The 19,698-nt window shown below is 36.9% G+C and overlaps 2 protein-coding genes across 2 annotated transcripts; one reads left to right on the top strand and one right to left on the bottom strand.

Moving 5' to 3' along the window:
• Positions 1-767: 767 nt before the first annotated feature.
• On the bottom strand, positions 768-19,633 carry LOC137385983 (serine/threonine-protein phosphatase 2A activator-like). The gene is made up of 2 exons (XM_068072625.1): positions 19,547-19,633; positions 768-2,555 (listed from the first exon to the last, which is right to left on the bottom strand). The coding sequence occupies exon 2, from the start codon at positions 2,535-2,537 to the stop codon at positions 1,611-1,613; it is 927 nt and encodes a 308-aa protein (XP_067928726.1). The 5' UTR covers positions 2,538-2,555; positions 19,547-19,633; the 3' UTR covers positions 768-1,610.
• Positions 16,042-18,640, top strand: LOC137391208 (uncharacterized). The gene is made up of 4 exons (XM_068077612.1): positions 16,042-16,895; positions 17,178-17,776; positions 17,951-18,280; positions 18,381-18,640. Exons 1-4 carry the CDS (start codon positions 16,042-16,044, stop codon positions 18,638-18,640), a joined length of 2,043 nt encoding a protein of 680 aa, XP_067933713.1.
• Positions 19,634-19,698: the final 65 nt, after the last annotated feature.

Genomic DNA, 19,698 nt, shown 5'->3' with positions numbered 1-19,698 from the left:
AACTGTGTACATCGACATGTGTACTACCACTGTGGTAGTTATTACAAAATAGTTGCTAGTCTATGTGCAAGCTAACAATGTGTTGATAGGGTTGATTAGGCTTCAATGGAAAAAGATCCATTAGACTAATCTGTCACATTTATGCTAACTTGGTTGTGTTGCTCATAAAACTAAAGCAGCTCTTGTTAGAGAGGCGATGCTAGTACCGTAGGTAAGATAACTTCACATCAGTCTAGGGCTGAGTCATCCACAAGAAACTTGCAGCACATGTTTAAAGCTTGTCTGGGTCTCTGCATTAAAAAATGTATTATTTATCAGTTTCGGAGTTAGTATATTAAGATGTAGAATTCATGTGTCACATCTAAATTTTACTGCGCTTGAAAACCGTCAAATTTATATGACTTGTAATGATGGTAAAAATGATCTAATAAATTTGTGGATGACAGTAATAAAAATGAAGCTAATATCTATCTGGTATGAAGCTTATTTCCGGCCCATTTTATTTTTCTGTATATAGTGACACCTCAGATAAGTCTACTATGATGTGAAGCAAATATTCAAGTTGAAAATTTCTCAGTATTAACTAAGGTTTGACTGTGCCATATAAGGAATTAACCAAGATGTGGTCTGCACAAGGAATTCCTTCACAAACTACATTTCAGTGTTGAGGCTGCGGAGCATTGCCTTATGTGATGAGTTTGGTCTCAAATAACCACAGCCCTTGTAGGAGAACTCATATAAAATTCTTAGGAGTGATGAAATTAATCTTTTCAGGAAATTTATTTAAAAACAATAAAGCAGGAGTTAGCATGCCAACAAGACATCATGGCAAAAGACAAAGAAGTAAAAACAACAATTACTGCGAAATAGTCAACAAGGAAAAGAATTAAGGAGAAGTTTCTCTGACAATAAATAGAAAGTAGGCTAAGAGCGAAAGTAGAATACCAGTAATCATAGGTGTGCTCTGGTTGTAGTCATGCCTGCACCACAAATATAACTTACTCAAATATCAATAACAAGTTATATCAATCGCATGCAGCTGTTGAAAAAACATTGTTAGTAACAGCTAAGATTAAAGGCAAATGCTGAAGATCTCAGATAAGAAACTAAAGCTTCGCATTGTGCAACAATCCAATTTGAGGTCAACAGCAGAAGGAAATCATTTTACAATATCTAATTTACATGTATTGTGGCTTATACTAAACAAAGGTTTCAAGAAGCTAATAAAAACAACTTAGAAAGAGTTTTGCAAGATTATGCGACCTTGAGAATGCATAGTGTAATTGTTTCTTACAGGCTGGCAAAGACAAGTAGCTCTTGCTTTTTTGCATCATTGCTGAGGGCCAGAAAATGATAAGTCTATTAGCAAAATATTTAGCATTCACTGGTTAACAAGAGAGTACACACATGGTTTCTGCAGACGCATTAACTTTCTCTTAATCACTAATTGGAACACACGACACAAAAAATGTCCGTCTTCTAGTACAAGATTTTGTCTGCAACAGTACAGAGGCAGATGTAAAATAATATAACATACCAAAGAGGGTAATGATCATGTATTAAAAACAGAATGAGCCACAGAAGTCAACAAACATACTATTTTTATTTTCTCAATTTTTAAATGGGTCTAGCGTAAGTAGGCTACCAAAGAGGAAGTGCTGAATGACAGGGTATTTGGCTAAAACCTCTGCTTTGTACATCTTAATAAGGCCAGAGTTGACTTTACTCCAAAGAGGCACACCACTAATGTTCCAAAGTTGATTGGAGTGCTCAGGAAAAGGGCCAGTCTTGACACTGCAAATGTGTTTCACAGCAGCGAGGTACATGTAATCTTTGTAGAAACTGAGATAGTAATCTTCTTGAACTGCTTTGGCCGGAGAAATTCGCGATTGGCCATTTAGTTGTGAGCTGCCCCAAATAAATGGTAGAAAGTGAAAATCATCTAGCGACCAGACACCATGGCTGCCAGCTGGCTCCATGTTGTATGTCGTTTGGAGTTTTCTGCACACACCGATGTATTGATTAAATATATTGAAGACTGTTGCTACGCTGTCAGGCTCTAACAAAATCTCTAACTTGTAAAGACAGCACAGAAATGCTATGAATGCAAACTCATGACCAGTGCCATAGTCTATTCTAGTTGAGTTTCCAAAAGCCTCATTAAGATACACCTTAATCTCACAAACGCTGCTATGAAATCTTTCATCGAGCATCTCTTCCAGAAGAGTTGAAGATTCCGCAACCAGCTTATCATAGAACTGCTTAAAAGCCTTATTGCCAAACCGCTGCGGCTGATCGATAGGTGGTATGTCATCTATCCATTTGGAAAGGGTAGAAAGAACGTTTGACAATTTTTCAATCGCTGCTGATATGGGGTACTTTTCCGATAGTTTTTTATCCTTGACAGCATCATTCATGGCAGATATGAACCCCGTGAGATCGGCGTATGCATGACTTGCAATCCACTGAGGCATCATATTAGCTTGGCTCAGTAGCTTCACAGGAGATGAAAACTTATGCTGGGATATGTCCATCATTAGAAATGTTGGGTTTGTCTAAAATCGTAAAAGAAACTATGGTTAAATTGAATCACAGTGAAATCTTTACTTCAAATCACTTCAACACCGCAATTTTCCAACACGAAATAAAGTTTTAGCAAATATTGGACTCTGCACCCAAAATAATTTTCAGCAAACTACTTTCGAAGTTTTCAAAATATTGCAATTTTTTAAGGGAAAGCGAAGAGACTGGGAGAACAAAAATAAAATATAAAAGTCTGGGCATAAAAACAAAGTTGAAAATTTAGCTTGTCCAAGCTAGAGTAAATCTCTATAACCACCTCTAAACCTATAGTCCAGGCTAGAGTAAATCTCTATAACCACCTCTGAACCAATAGTCCAAGCTAGAGTAAATCTCTATAACCACCTCTGAACCTATAGTCCAAGCTAGAGTAAATCTCTATAACCACCTCTGAACCTATAGTCCAAGCTAGAGTAACTCTCTATAACCACCTCTGAACCTATAGTCCGGGCTAGAGCAAATCTCTATAATCACCTCTGAACCTATAGTCCAAGCTAGAGTAAATCTCTATAACCACCTCTGAACCTATAGTCCAAGCTAAAGTAAATCTCTATAACCACCTCTGAACCTATAGTCTAAGCTAGAGTAAATCTCTATAACCACCTCTGAACCTATAGTCCAAGCTAGAGTAAATCTCTATAACCACCTCTGAACCTATAGTCCAAGCTAGAGTAAATCTCTATAATCACCTCTGAACCTATAGTCCAAGCTAGAGTAAATCTCTATAACCACCTCTGAACCTATAGTCCAAGCTAGAGTAAATCGCTATAATCACCTCTGAACCTATAGTCCAAGCTAAAGTAAATCTCTATAACCACCTCTGAACCTATAGTCCAAGCTAGAGTAAATCTCTATAACCACCTCTGAACCTATAGTCCAAGCTAGAGTAAATCTCTATAATCACCCCTGAACCTATAGTCCGGACTAGAGTAACTCTCTATAACTACCTCTGAGCCTACAGTCCAAGCTAGAGTAACTCTCTATAATCACCTCTGAACCTATAGTCCAAGCTAGAGTAAATCTCTATAACCACCTCTGAACCTATAGTCCAAGCTAGAGTAAATCTCTATAACCACCTCTGAACCTATAGTCCAAGCTAGAGTAAATCTCTATAATCACCTCTGAACCTATAGTCCAAGCTAAAGTAAATCTCTATAATCACCTCTGAACCTATAGTCCAAGCTAGAGTAACTCTCTATAACCACATCTGAACCTATAGTCCAAGCTAGAGTAAATCTCTATAACCACCTCTGAACCTATAGTCCAAGCTAGAGCAAATCTCTATAATCACCTCTGAACCTATAGTCCAAGCTAGAGTAAATCTCTATAATCACCTCTGAACCTATAGTCCAAGCTAGAGTAAATCTCTATAATCACCTCTGAACCTATAGTCCAAGCTAGAGTAACTCTCTATAACCATCTCTGAACCTACAGTCCAGGATAGATTAACTCTCTATAACCACCTCTGAACCTATAGTCCAAGCTAGAGTAACTCTCTATAACCACCTCTGAACCTATAGTCCAGGCTAGAGTAACTCTCTATAACTACCTCTAAACCTACAGTCCAGGATAGATTAACTCTCTATAACCACCTCTGAGCCTACAGTCCAGGATAGATTAACTCTGTATAACCACCTCTGAACCTATAGTCCAGACTAGAGTAACTCTCTATAACCACCTCTGAACCTATGATACAAGCTAGAGTAAATCTCTACAATCACCTCTGAACCTATAGTTCATGCTAGAGTAACTCTCTATAACCATCTCTGAACCTACAGTCCAGGATAGATTAACTCTCTATAACCTCCTCTGAACCTACAGTCCAGGATAGATTAACTCTCTATAACCACCCCTGAACCTATGATACAAGCTAGAGTAACTCTCTATAACTACCTCTGAGCCTACAGTCCAGGATAAATTAACTCTCTATAACCACCCCTGAACCTATGATACAAGCTAGAGTAAATCTCTACAATCATCTCTGAACCTATAGTTCATGCTAAAGTAATAATTTGGATGATTTAGGTTTTACAGATAATTTAGAATTCTACACTCTTGTACAGAATACATCGACTAACACTATCTATGACCACCTATATTATTTACCATTAGGCTGGCGAAATGAATTGAACAACGTACCATGTATTCATACAGCAATATTCATTCAAGTATATGACCGATTTGACATATCGGTAAGTTAATTTAAAAAAGATTTAGCCTTCTATGTAGAGATTTGATTGTATACTATATACTCATTTGCTAGTCCCAACCTCGATGAATATACACACATGCACAAACACAGTACACACACACACACACACAGTACACATACACAGTACACACACAGTATACACACACACAGTACATGCAGAATAGCAATAGTGAAGTAAAGCAGCCGCAGATGCTCTGTACAGTTATGTATTTAATATCAGCTGTTACCATTTCTTAGGTAAAGGTTGTATTATTCATTCACTTGACAATGCTGGTTACGCAAAAACATATATTTTCTTTTTCACCTAGCCTCTCGATTCAACCAAACAATAATATAATAAACTAGAAATTCTACTGTCATACAGAACACGACCAAAGTGATAATGGAAAAAAGAAAGGGTACTGCTGGTTGTTGAAAAAGTAGTTGTAAGCAGGAATTGACAGAGTATAGTGAAAGTGAGAGTTGTTCGAGATGATATAAAATAAATTTGAGGGAGCACGACTCCAAAAAGGTGCAACTAACAATTTATTTTGGAAGTAAATTTGGGTTGAAATCAGGTATATGAGTAATTGTTTAATTGTTGATATTACAGTTGTATTTGGTAGTGTAATATAAATAGATATATAAAGGTGAAAAAGTTCTATTTTAGAAGTGCAAGTATAGAAAAATGTTAGGAATGTTGTGAATGGAAAGTATATGGGGAATGTAAAGTTGTATATAAAATAATAAACTGGAATAATGGTATATTATATAGAATAATGTTGTAAATAGATTTATATGTAGGCCCTGTATAAGTATATGTAAAGCATTTTGTATACGAACTAATAACAAAGGAAATATATAATAAGAGAAATATAGAAAAGGAGACATATAAAGTGTTTCGAAAAAGTTCATATAGAAAATAATAGAAACAGTTTTCTTAGATAAATTAGTATTAAACAGATGTAGACAGAGGCAGCTAAACAGTACTCTTAGATACATGTGCACAAGTGTTGACGGGGGCTGTAGCAACAGATAGTTTTCACAATGTTGAATTTGTGTTTGTTATACTGTTCTCAGAATGTTTTTTAACCCGTTTTTTTTCAATTTAAAAAGGGATGTTAATAAAATAAATGCATGTGAGTACATCTTAAGGCTCATTTGTTAGTTAAAACTTCTGTATACTTTCTGTTTGTAATACTTTCTTTTTGTTATTATTGTAGTTCCCGATGAGCGGACCCTTGATAGAATAGAAAATTAAAATGCTAACAGCTACTAAACTACTCACAACCTAATTTTCATCCAAACCAAACCTTAACCAGAAGTCATATCACAAACAATATTATCATCATTACTGCCAGTATAGAAGCTCACCCGTTTGACTTATTTTGTTTTATTATTTTAGGTGTGTTAAGTGTGAGACTTCATCCTTGTACAGTCTGAATAGCATCTTACGGAGTATTTCCAAATAAGGTTTTTATATACATGGATATCAAAACTTATTAAAAGAATACAGTGAACATCTGGATACAAGTGTTTTCAACTTTCAAACTTCATCTCGAATTTTATACCCCAATCAGCCACATCATAAAGCGGACATGATTCCTGGATGAGGCACAAACACGAGTCTTTTTAATGGTTAACACCAGACGTTGTTAGTCAAACTCTACTAATTTATGCTGTAGCAATTGTAAGGATTACGACGCTTTTGGGTTTTGTGAAAAGATATGAAAATACAGCCTGGCCAATTGTCATGATGATAAAACTGAGCCTCTTGATGGTTTGACGCCTGCATTTGTGCCAATAATTGTCTATATAGGTCACAGCTGACTTGATTTGACCAAGAATTATTAGTTTGACATTGTTACTTACTATTACAACTGATATGTTTCAAAAGTCACATGATGAAATGCGAAGGTGTATGTGAGTTGTGGCATGTAAAAATTCTGCACCAGTTGTATACCAGCAGTGCTATTCATTTAGATCCTTATTAGATCAGTCAAGCCAAAGGCATTTTCATAGCTTACCACCCAGAGTGAGAGTATACATGTAAGTTCACTCCATTCAATGGTACACACACAAAAACTGAGTTAATTTTTGTTCTTGGCGTTGAGAAAAAAGATCAGTTACCAAAATTTAGATTATCTGCAGCGACATTGCATTTTTCTATAAACAACTGCTCAATCATGAACTGAAGCTTGGAAGACGGAGTACCAAATATCAACAAAGCTACTTCCTTGTTTTGATCAGAGCCGTATAGTTTTACAGAGTTCCGCGACAAACGGAAGCGTATATGGGAGCTCGCTCGTTTCCAAACAAATAAGCCGCGCCAACTATTTTTATAAACCGTAAGGTATAATGGGAGACCGCAGCATTAACCAACAAAAATTACTCTCATTGGCAGTTGCTTTAAAGTTGATTGTTGTATCATACACCATTTGAAAGAGGACAAGAACTTCAAAAAAAGACAAGATTTTCTACAAGAAACTACAAATTAAAAAAAAATAAAGTAAATGCAAAAAAGTGAGATGTTGAGAGCGAGGTAAGAATATTCCATTAGAGATCAGTATGTCGATCGGGTTTGTTTGAAAACAAGCGTTTTTGTTTCCAGTTTTTGATGGGGGACTCCGAAGCTATACGGCTGTGGTTTTGATAATGTCATATATCGCGGCACAATCGTGCTTTCTTGACTTCTCTCACGAGAGTTTTCGGGGTGATATATTTCTCTCGCGCATGGCTTTATGGGCAAGTTGTTGGTCGGTCTTAATTTTGATTAAAAAGGTTAGTCAGGTTTTAAACGCGATTTTAGCACAAATTAATCTTTCTAGTTATGTATCATCCGATCAGAAGGGTGAGTTTTGAGATATTGTCGACAATTTTCAAAGACTTGGTAACATATTTAAATAGGTGTATACGTGTTTTGTATCATTATTATTCTTGAACGACTCGAAAGAAAAATGGTTAAATTTTTTGATGGGATTTCGGTAGAAGGGTTTGGGTATGGCTGTCGGTAGATACGTTTCAGGAGTTGTGTGCACATATGCATTTATCATAAAGCTCCCAAACACTCGCTTCGCTCATGTTTGGTCGTGAGAATATTTTCTAGTCTGAATCAGAATATTTGTAGATGTTCAATCATTTCAGTGATTGTCCCATAGACTTCAGTATGAACAATCCTGCGGTGACCGTAAGATATTGAAAATGTGAGCTGAGTAATGATTGAGATAAAATGGTACTACTAAAATTTTGTGATATTTAACAAAACAAAATTAAACAAGGATTTTACAAAAGCGTGTAGTTCTAGTCAAACTGCATACAAATATCTTAAATGAATTTAGCCAGGCCAGTGAAAACTATCAATATAAACTATATAACAAACCAAAACAAAAACAATAAAGACATGCATATTTTGCAGAGAGAGAACATCAATAAGTTGCGAGAGCTCTCTGGTAATAGCACAGCAATTGCAAACATCATGGCAACCAATTGCTAAACTTGATAGTTTGATCAAATTTGAATATCTCAAAGGCTTTCGGATTTGGAACCAACAGAATTAGATGTAAAGAAGAGCTAAAGGAAAACAGATTTAAAACAGTAAATTTAAATTTACTGTTTTAATTTAATTTTAAATTTAAAACAGTAATTGAACAAAAATGATTGCACCCGAGGATTACTTTTTCGGGGGAAGGAGTCTTGATCGGTGTCGGAGAAAAAGAAAATATGAGAGAAAATTTATGGTTACGACTTTTTAAACTTGGAGCAAGATGATAAAATGGCAGTGAGTGTAAACCTACATCTGTCCTGGGGTAGAGAACACCATAATGAAAACTGAGGAAAGTTGCCACTTTATTGTTTTATATAATCAAGAAAATTGTGAACTGCTTATGGAGGTTTCATCAATACAATTGGTTAAAGTAATGGTTTTGGACCAGCTTTCTGTTTGCAGAGATAACATACGACATGATGTACAAAAGGTTTACTCCTTTTTTCCGGCTTTCATTAAAATGAAAGAGAAGACAACTCTTGTTTATATTATACATCACTTGTAATAACACACACTTTGTTTCCAGTTTGTTTAATGAACAGACAATAAAATAAATCTTGTACTCCATGTTCAGCGATGAGGTCGCCAATATCCCACTATAAATTTTTAATACACTAATTTTATGGAAAATATATTGAATATCTCGAGTGCACCTTTATAGTTATGGTGCTCTCCCTACAAGTGCGCCCTATCTTAAATTGAAATTAGAGATGCTCTTTCAATTGGTATGAGCACCAATATAAAAGTTAGCTATCTCGTTCAATATTGGCAGCGTTTCTTTTCAACTAAATCTAAAATTTTAGAGACTTCATACAAATCCACCATTGATCACAACAATACTTGCTTGGCCTATCATACCAACAGATATCACACACTGAAAGTTTCGAAGACTCAAATATACATGTAAGTATCTAATGAACTCTGATACTGTCAAAATATTTTATTCATACCTGTGCAATGAAACTGATAAAATTAGTTAACAATTTGGACGATCCAGTCAGGATGCAAATAGTTTCCAGATTAATGGTAACAGTAATGAGAATTATTTAAATCAATTGCATGCTACGAATGTGGCATGGCACTTCTACTTACTATCATTCAAAAATTAAGATACTGTATTAACTTTTTGTTTTACTAAAAATAAACAAATATCGTTAAGCCTGTATTTGAACAGAACTTTTATTTGAATGCCACCTCTATTTGAGCGCCACCTCTATTTGAGAGCCACTATGGACGAGGTGTTGAAAAATAGAGCGCCACCGTTTAATTAAACGCCACTTCTATTTGACTGCCACTATTTGACCGCCACTACACAGAAGATGAGGTCAGAAGACACTGTGGAAGTATTGAACAGCAAGAAGAATACAGAGTGGTTCCAAATGAAAACAACAATAAGAACGGACTGAGCAAATGATGCTAATATTTATATTTTAAAGATGTTAATTTTGGTTTTAAAATGTTAATTTTAGTTTCTGAATGAGTTATAAATATGGTTTGTTTATGTCACTTGTTCTTGAATATATATTTGTAGCATTTGATGAATTATTATTTTTGTATAACTTACAAATTTTCAGATTTATAGCATATTATTTCAGAGCATCATTGCGGCAACGTAAACACAGCTTAATATGGGTTAACGCTTGTAACTCTTTTATTATTGCACATAAAAAACCAGTTTTTGTTGCAAACTGCAGCAAACTTGTCAATGAAATCAACAAGCTTTTACGCAACCTTATTAAATATAGTTATACTATGTAAAATGAAAATATGCCTTCAAAGTTAGAATGAAATAAAATTGAAAGCTCCAACAAAATGCAATGCAGGCTATAAGATCATCATAGGTTAATCGTAAGCAATAGATATCAGCTGGTAGAGAAAAGTATCAGCTTCGCATGCATATTTATTTAGAGATCTATGACAATTTAGAGGTTAAGTTAGCAGATTTTTTTCACCCGAAGGCTTAGTATCGCTCCGCCAGAAGGAGAGTGCAAAATATAGGTGACCTTTGATTCGCCCGTGAAAGGGTTAAATTTATCTTCTAAAAATTCTGACGAAGTGCTTGAAAAATACAATGCACCTTTTATTTGAACGCCAACTCTATTAAAGTGCAACACTGAGCAAAGGGTTTAAAAATAGAGCGCCATGGTAATCAAATAAAGATTTTACGGTAAATACATGTATATGACATTTAGTATACAACCCTACCACGCAACTCAACCGACGCAATGATCTTGATCGAGCAAGTTTGTAGCAAAATATCGAAAGATCAGCATCTGGATCGACTGGTGTATTTGAAATAAGAGGCATGTCAAATTAAAATGTATGACCAAGGCATAATATATAAGCTCATATGTAGCAAAATATTCAAAAATGGGTGTGCTGAATGTGGGAATAGGTGGGCGTACTGAATGTTCAAATTCATAGACTTCCTGCCAATAATAATCGCACATGTTTCATTTGGTGTATCATAGGCTATTAAAAGAGGAACTGTTTTTTTAAGAAAAACACGTTGAGAGATATGAACATATTACCAATTGCAATTCTTATACCGTCAGACCAAGATCACTAGCGCTTAGTGGTTATTTTTTTAGGAACAGGGTATATAAGCTGTGATATTGATGACTGGGAAGGCAGCGTAAATATAAAACAGGTTTTACCATCAGCTAATTCATAGTTGTTTGTACAATGCTTTAACGTGAAGTGATTACCACATAAATCAAAAGAGATGGTTTGAACAAAACTTATTGTACATGACCAAAAAATCTACAAATTTGGTATTTGCAGCAGCAGACCCAATTTTTTATATATCCTGCGAAAAAGAAAAATGGGATGAATTTGACAAACTAAGTAGTAAATACAACGCACTAAACTGCCAGGACCATTAACAGTCATGTACTCACTGCATATACATAGCTGCAACAACAAAAATTGTTATTGAATTATTAAGCTATATATATATATATATATATGTAGTCGGCATAGTAAAAACTATTCTAGTGGTCGAGAAATTGCTGCATGCGCAAAGATAAAAACACTAAAAATATGAATACTTACAATCTGTTACCATGAGTCAATATTGAAGAAAATGCATGCAATGCATTATCAGATTTGTCTATATATTTATTTAAAGTGTCTTTGGCAGTGCAAAAAGTTGATGATTTGTGCTACCATTTAAGCCATGTTATTCCATGTTATTGATAAACTCCTACTGGATTATGAGCTATAAACATCTTAAAGTCGTCTCATCAGTGATATAAATTCTTTCAGTGACTACGAGTTTGCTCTATATGTTAAATTTATAAATTTTTATATTCATTGATTGATCGATAGTAATAGTCATAGATATATAAACTTAGATTGGCCAATAGGGAAAAAGCCTGTCAGACTTAAATAGCATGATGTTACGTCATTGTATTGTACCTAATGCTTGACTGCACAGTTGTTTACAATGGAGCTAATGAGAAGGTGACAAAATCACATTTATTTCACATAAAAACCTTCTTGGATACATAATCCAGTGAACCAAAGCGATTCTGTGACAATATCTGATAAACACCATAGATTAAAACAATAAAAGTGATGAAATGTTGCGCACAAATCATGAGCCATCAGGGCTTTATTTGCCACCCCCTCTCCTATCCCTCTTCTCTCTTTTTTCCTTCCCCTTCTCCCCAATGTTGACTTGCCATAAAATTCACATTACAGTTATTTGGTATCAAAAGATTCACCATGTCTTACTCTGTTGTGTTGTAGGTGCCAAATATGTGGAAATGTGATTACAAGCTCTTAAAAGCTCAAAAACGAAAAGCCGCCATAGATTGGAATCTCTTTATTTCTCTGACGTAGTCATGAAATTTATTTATTGTCTTGTCATGTGATGTTCTCATGTGAACTGAAAGGCCAATAAAAAGCTCAATGTAAAACTTATCGTAGCACTAGTTTATGACAAACACTTCGGATTTTACCGAAGACCCCATATCAAATATAGATGCTCGCTACTTTACAGTTTTGTTTCGGTTTGGTCTAATTGGCAAGTCGTAATCTGATCATGTGACCCAATACTTCGCAAATAATTTCTGCAGTACTTTTCGATTATCACAAGTGACCAACAGGCTCGTCATGATTATCAGACAATGATATGTACTCCTTCAAGCTAAGGCTAAAAAATTAAACAAATTTTTACAGTAAGTCGTAGGATATCACTGCTAAAAGTGATAGCATTACGATGACGCTAAAACAGACGCGTAAGAACAATAGACATGGTTTTATTGAATGCGTGAAGTATATTTGTGAAAATATTTCGACGAATTAGGTTTCATGAAAGTGTAAACAGCAACCATTTCTCACAACTACATCACATTTTAGCCGTTTTGGAAAGGGAATCCAAACTACGGCGGTCTCGTATGGCTGCGATTTTCTGTTCATTTTTGAGCTTTTAAGAGCTTGTAATCACCTTTCCACATATTTTGCACCTACAACACAACAGAGTAAGACATGGTGAAACTTTTCATATCAAATAACTGTAGTGTGAATTTTGTTGCAAGTCAACCTTTAAGAAATACTTTGCAAATATAGAAATGGATAACCCAGCATAGTGGAAAGCAAAAATCCATCACTTCCCTAAAACTTCTGGTATTAGTGAAAGAAACTAAAAATAAAATAGATTTGCTGGATTGAAGGTTCTTAGACACGCTTTTAAGTTCCTCGGGATGCCTTCGTTGTAAATGCCTCAATAGTATTGAGGTGGACCCTTCTTTGTAACTTAACTTGCTTTCGCATATTGTACAAATAACTTGGTATTTCCCTTTCTTGACCGGCTTCTTCATAAACTCCCAGACCACCGACATGTTGATTATTTCTTGCCGAAAAACATTGTGAAACCTATAGTCCAAAGACTATTGTCACAGACGTAAAAATATAGTCTGAACTCACCTTGTTTTATTTCGCCTGGGCCTTTCGCGCAAGGACTATACGCGACTCCATTTCAATCGCACTTAAAAAGCGATATACAATCGCTCTCATTTAGCAATAAACCTACCCGTGTTTTTGTATAAGAAGACCCGAGGGTCGGGTGGCCTGACCAGGGCACCTCTGACCCGGAGGGTCAAGACTAGACGAGCTACCCGTGCCAGCTCTAATCTTATCTTCATAATGTGCCCTAATCGAAATATATCTCTTTGCTATCTCACGAGCTAGGCTACTAGCATGAAGATTACATTTAAACAATAGCATGATGTTGAACCTCAGCAACCTCTCCATAGCGGCAATTAGTGCTAGCTTGGGAAAGTTTGTCACCAATTCTGCACTACTAAGCAAGACTCTCATAGCTTTCTCACTGTGGTTGCAAACCTCAATCACCACAGGCGAAAACTAAGTCAAGCCACCACATTCCTAACTGTGATTAGGGAATTCGTTGCTTGGTTGACATCATAGTTGGTAACATCCACGATGCTAGTGATACAATCATTACACTTCAGCTTTAGTGACCGAGATACATAGCCAGTTGTAAAATAATCATTCTGTCTCATTTTTGACTTAAGACATACTTGCATACTCATCATATTTAGTCATGGTTAGTTCAGCATGACATTAGTCTATTTACCTAACCAGGGTCTGGCTCTTCAGGTGGGTGGGCTATTTGCCCCCCCCCCCCCTCTCCTTTCCCTCTTTTCTCTTTTCCCCTTCTCACTTCATCTTAGGAGAAGAGAGAAGGCGAAAAGAGAGAAGGGGGATAGGAGAGGAGTTGGCAAATAAAGCCCTGATGGCTCATGATTTGTGTGCAACTTTTCACAACTTTTATAGTTTTAATCTATGGTGGTTATCAGATATTATCACAGAATCGCTTTGGCTTACTGGATTATGTATCCAAGAAGGTTTTTATGTGAAAATAAATGTGATTTTGTCACCTTCTCATTAGCTCCATTGTAAACAACAGAGCAGCCAAGCATTAGGTACAATACAAAGACGTAACGTCATGCTATTTAAGTCTGACAAGACAACCAATGGGAATAGCTGATATTGGCCAATTTAGATTTTTATATCTATGGTAATAGTACACTTGTAATTAGCCCCAGGGGCCTTGAGAAAGTGTCTCAGAAGTAAAAATTTGGTTAAGACTTTGGTTCACCTAGATTCCAGAATTAGGCTAAGTTATGTTTCAGTCTGAGATTTAAGTCTAACGGTTTTGGGTAAGAAACTGTTATGAAAGAGGCGAGTCACAGCATATATTGATGTTGGTTTACCACGGGCAGCAGCACGTGTGATTATGGCAGTCTCCTTTCTGTCAGTAGTAAGCTCATCATAAGCAGAAGCTAGCACATTATGCTTACTTTCACGTGATAGAATCTTCATCAGTAAAGCTACTCTCTGATTTCTTCTTCTGGATTCAAGCGATGGTAAACCTAGCTTTTCACGGGTGTTGCTGACACTATCTCTACCTTGAAGATTGGCTATGAATCGTGTTGCTCGGTTTTGAACAATCTCCAAGTTATGTACTTGTATTGCCTATTGCCTATGTAGAATGTACAGCCTATTGCAATGCTTACATTACGTCTTGCTTGATGCAATGACTTTGTGTTAGACTATGTACATGGACTATTCAGTTGCGTTTTGAATTTGAATAAAAGTGCTAGTGATCTGTTGCTTAATGAGTGTTTAATAAACATACCACAAACTATTTTGGCAAAACTGTGACAATAATGGCAGTGAAACCTTCAGACTTGATTAAAACCTATGAAGACGCAGAGAAGAGTGGTGAATTTTCTGAGTGGTGTGATAAGTTAGAGCTTGTAGCTGAGCTGCAGAATGTTACGGAGTTGAAATCTTTTGTGCCACTCTTTCTGTCTGGACCGGCATTCGCCATTTATAAACAACTGTCAGCCAACACTAAAAAGGATTATGCATTGATTAAACAGGAGCTAATGACTGCTTTTGGAGTAAATAACTTTTGCGCATATGGACAACTACAAAAAAGGATATACAAAGAAGGAGAAACTGTTGATGTCTACCTGGCAGATTTGCGTAGGCTAGTAGCTCTGATTGGCCAAACAGTACCAGAACCCTTGTTGAAGTGTGCTTTTGTGGCTGGGTTACCAATTGATGTAGCTACCCATATAAAATCCATTTCAGCAGTTGAAAAACTTTCATTGTCAGAGTTGGCCACTAGAGCAAGAATAATTATGTCTAGCAATGGTGGAGCACAAGGAGTCTGTGCAATGGGGTATGTAGGCTCAAAACCTGCTGGACAGATTTGTTCAATTTGTACTGGCAGAGGTCATGGAGCCCACCAGCGCCCATCCAAGGTTGTGAAGGGTGCAAAAAGGCTAATAAAGTGTTACAACTGTCAAGAGCTTGGAAATCACATAGCTACGAATTGCCCTAAGGCTAAGGGAAACGAGAATGGGGGAGTGTCTGAACCGGCTACTCTCCCCGCTACAAGTCACTGAACAAAGAGGCGCTACCATTTGTTGATATATATGTAAAAAAAGTATCGACAAGAGCTCTTGTAGATACTGGTTGCGAACAGACTGTGGTTTTAGATGATTTTTGTGTTAAATTGGGTAAAAAGCCTAGTGGTCCTGTTCGAATTGTCAGCATGTTAAACGGTAAAACTACTGAGTGTTAGGATGAAGCTGTTTTAGAAGTCAATGTCACAGGAAATGAAGAGCTTCCTCTGCAGTGCTTGATTGTGCCCGCACTAGTAGGTGGAGCACAAGTGATATTGGGAATGGATGCTATTCCTAAACACTGTGGAGTTACTGTTGATGTTCACAATGGTGTTAAGTTTGGTGGTGAGGTGCCAGTGATAAGTGTTGGCTCAAGACACCAGAGTAGTTTAGAGATTGATGATAAATATTTCATAGCATGGTTTGATGGTAGTGCATGGTTTGTCAAATGGAAATGGAAAGATGATGAACTGATTCTACAAAATAATTGCTCTGAATACAAGATAAATGATGATGACAGAAAAAAGTTTGATGAAGAAGTGCAACGCTGGATAGATGATGAATGGCTGGAGTTATATGATAACACAGTCCATGGCCATGTAGAGGGGATAATTCCATTGATGGCTGCAAAACAACCAAACAAGCCCAATAAGATTCGCCCAGTTATGGATTACTGTGAACTAAACAACTATATTCACAGTAATCCAGGTGTTGAGACTGCAACTTGCCAAGAAAAACTGCGAAATTGGAGGTTAGGGGGAAGCAAAGCATGTCTGTTAGATTTGAAGAAGGCTTATCTACAAATTCATATAGAGCCCAGTCTAAAAAGATTCCAGGCAGTGAAGTACAGAAGTAAAACGTATGTAATGACACGCATAGGATTTGGTTTGAATGTTGCTCCCAAGATAATGTCCAAGATCATAGATAAAGTGCTGTCATTGGATGAACAGATTTGCAATGGAACTGATCACTACATTGATGACATTTGGGTAAACGAGGAGGTGGTTCAAGCTGATGTTGTTAGAGCTCACTTACTAAAGCTTGGACTTGTGGCAAAAGACCCATTGACACTATCAGATACTTGTGTGTTGGGTCTTAGAGTAAACAATGCAGAAGATGATCAGTACAACTGGAAGTGAGATGGTGATTTGCCAGTAGTTTCAGAAAAGGTTACGAAAAGAGACATTTTTTCCATCTGTGGCAAACTAGCTGGACATTACCCAGTTGCTGGATGGTTAAGAGTTGCTTGTAGCTATGTAAAGAAATTGACCAATGACATAGGCTGGTCTGAACCAGTTCCAAGTTCTGTGAAATCTTTGTCGGATGAGATATTTCAAAAAGTACAAGAGCAAGACCCAGTGAGAGGCAAGTATGATGTCAAGAAGACCTCTCAGTGTACTGTGTGATGTGACGCCAGCAACTTGGCTCTCGGAGTGTCTCTGGAGGTAGATGGTTACACTGTTGAGGAGGCAGCATGGCTATGTAAAGAGGATGATGGTGCTCATATAAATGTGGCTGAGCTAGAAGCTGCATTGAAACGAATCAACCTAGCGCTAAAGTGGAAAATGACAAATGTGCAAGTGATCACAGATTCAGCTACCGTTTATGGGTGGATAAATTCAGTGATAGAAGAGACCAAAAGGCCTAAGGTTACTGGCCTCAGTGAGTTGATCATTCGACGTAGACTTGAAATTATTGGTCAGCTGATCGATGAATATGGGCTAACACTAATGATCAAACTTGTTCCATCAAGTGAGAACAAGTCGGATGTCCTAACCAGAGTACCAAAAAAATGGCTACAAGTTGTTGCATGCTCAGGGCTTGTACTTTCTAACACAGATGAGATAGAAAACGTAAAGAAAGTTCATCAAGACCCCCACTTTGGTGTCAGCAAAACCTTGTACTTGGCACAGAAAAGGCTTGGACAAACGATCAAGAAAGACATAGTTGAGAAAGTAGTGAAAACTTGTCTTATGTGTAACAGTGTAGATCCTAATCCAATCAAATGGGATCATGGTCAGCTAAACGTAGCAAATGTATGAGAGCGCCTTGCATCACATATCACTCATGCAAACGGTCGACCTTATCTGACTATTATTGATTGTGGGCCTAGCAGGTTTTCTCTTTGGTTCAAACTGGCTAATGAAACATCAGACGTAGTAATCAAATAGTTGGACAATGTGTTTCAAGAATGTGGACCTCCTAAGCAGTTTCCGAGTGACAATGATCCATGTTTCACAAGCGCTAGAATGAAAGAGTTTCTGCAGAAATGGAGTGTAGAGCAGATCCTCAGCTGTGCCTATAAACCTACTGGAAATGGAATAATTGAAAGACATCACCGTACTATAAAGAGAGCAGTCATGAGAACTGGTAAAGGACCTGAAGAAATGGCATATTGGTGTAACAATTCACCAAACTTCAATGGTATAGTGCCTGTGGAAGAACTATACAGCTATCGCAGTGACTTACCAGGGGCAACCAAATCGACAGAAATACCACAAAAGCCAAAATCCATACAAAGTTGGAGACACTGTTCATGTCAAGCCAGCTAATGCTAGGTGCTTTGATAAGTGGAAATGCAGAAAAGTGACAAAAATAAATTCTAGCACTTTGGTTGAAGTCGATGGCACAAATAGGCATGTGTCTGACCTTATATCGGCTCATCAAGACGACATTGCAAATGGTACACATGTATCAACTAGGCCAACTAGAGACTCTAATCAGGTCGAAGTTGAGTTTAGTATTTCAGACCTGCTTGATAATAATGCTCAGTTGAATCGAGAGCCTGTTGACTCTGATCTCAATCAAAATAGTGACTTTGAAAACAGACCTGTTCGAGATAGACGTCTTCCTACATGGTTATCAAATTTTGTGCTGTAATGGTTGTACAAGTCAGTTAATCCTGAGATCTATTAGATTTTATGCCGTATGGTTTTACAACAGTTGATCTTCAGATCAAGAGGAGATGTAGAATGTATTGCCTATTGCCTATGTAGAATGTACAGCCTATTGCAACGCTTACATTACGCCATGCTTGATGCAATGACTTTGTGTTAGACTATGTACATGGACTATTCAGTTGCGTTTTGAATTTGAATAAAAGTGCTAGTGATCTGTTGCTTAATGAGGGTTTAATAACCATACTAAAGTACTGTCTGTCTGTCACCCGGATCCCATACTGTACAAGCATATTCCAGCACAGGACGACACAAAGCTGTATAAGCAAGTTGTTTAGACTGTGATGGTGCATCGTATAGGGTGTGTTTGATGCATCCACAGACCTGCCAACCCAAGAGTGGGGCAATGCGTGAGATTTGGTTTTGGGGCAATTGATGTATCGATGATAGTATATACAAAATTGTGGAAATTGGGGCAAAAATCTCACGCATTTTCATTTTTTCTTTGGGGTGATTGCGTGAGTCTCACGCCCAATGCGTGAGAGTTGGCAGGTATGTGCATCCAAGAACCTTCGAAGCTTTGTTGGTTTTCTCAGTAATGTGTGCATCACTACATCATATTGGAATTGCTATTTGAATTAGCTCTAACTGACCTATTTGCTACAGTAAAACTATGAATTTCCAATAAGTAGAAGGAAAATGTACTAATAATCTCAAATTGCTAGGAAAATAAAAATAGAGCGGTTAAATAATAGTACATGTACAAAACTTTCAGAGTGTATGCAAAATTAGAAAAGCTGTTGTCCGGCATAAAAATAAAATCGACAAGGTTTCAATGAAACCAATGGCGTAATGTTAGGTTTACATAGTTAGACTCTAATTCATTTACCCTTACTAAACTAGAGTACTCCTTTCATGACAAATTGGCGAAACCTCGTGGGGATTATTCATGATTAGAAAAATGCATAAGCAAGTACGGTCGGATATATAAGCCTAGGTCACCAAGTCGTTCGCTCGCAAAACGGACGAACTGTTTGTAAA

The sequence above is a fragment of the Watersipora subatra genome, chromosome 1 (assembly GCF_963576615.1).
Source record: "Watersipora subatra chromosome 1, tzWatSuba1.1, whole genome shotgun sequence".
In the NCBI taxonomy this organism is placed as follows: domain Eukaryota; kingdom Metazoa; phylum Bryozoa; class Gymnolaemata; order Cheilostomatida; family Watersiporidae; genus Watersipora; species Watersipora subatra.
This window is presented reverse-complemented; position numbering and strand designations above follow the sequence as displayed.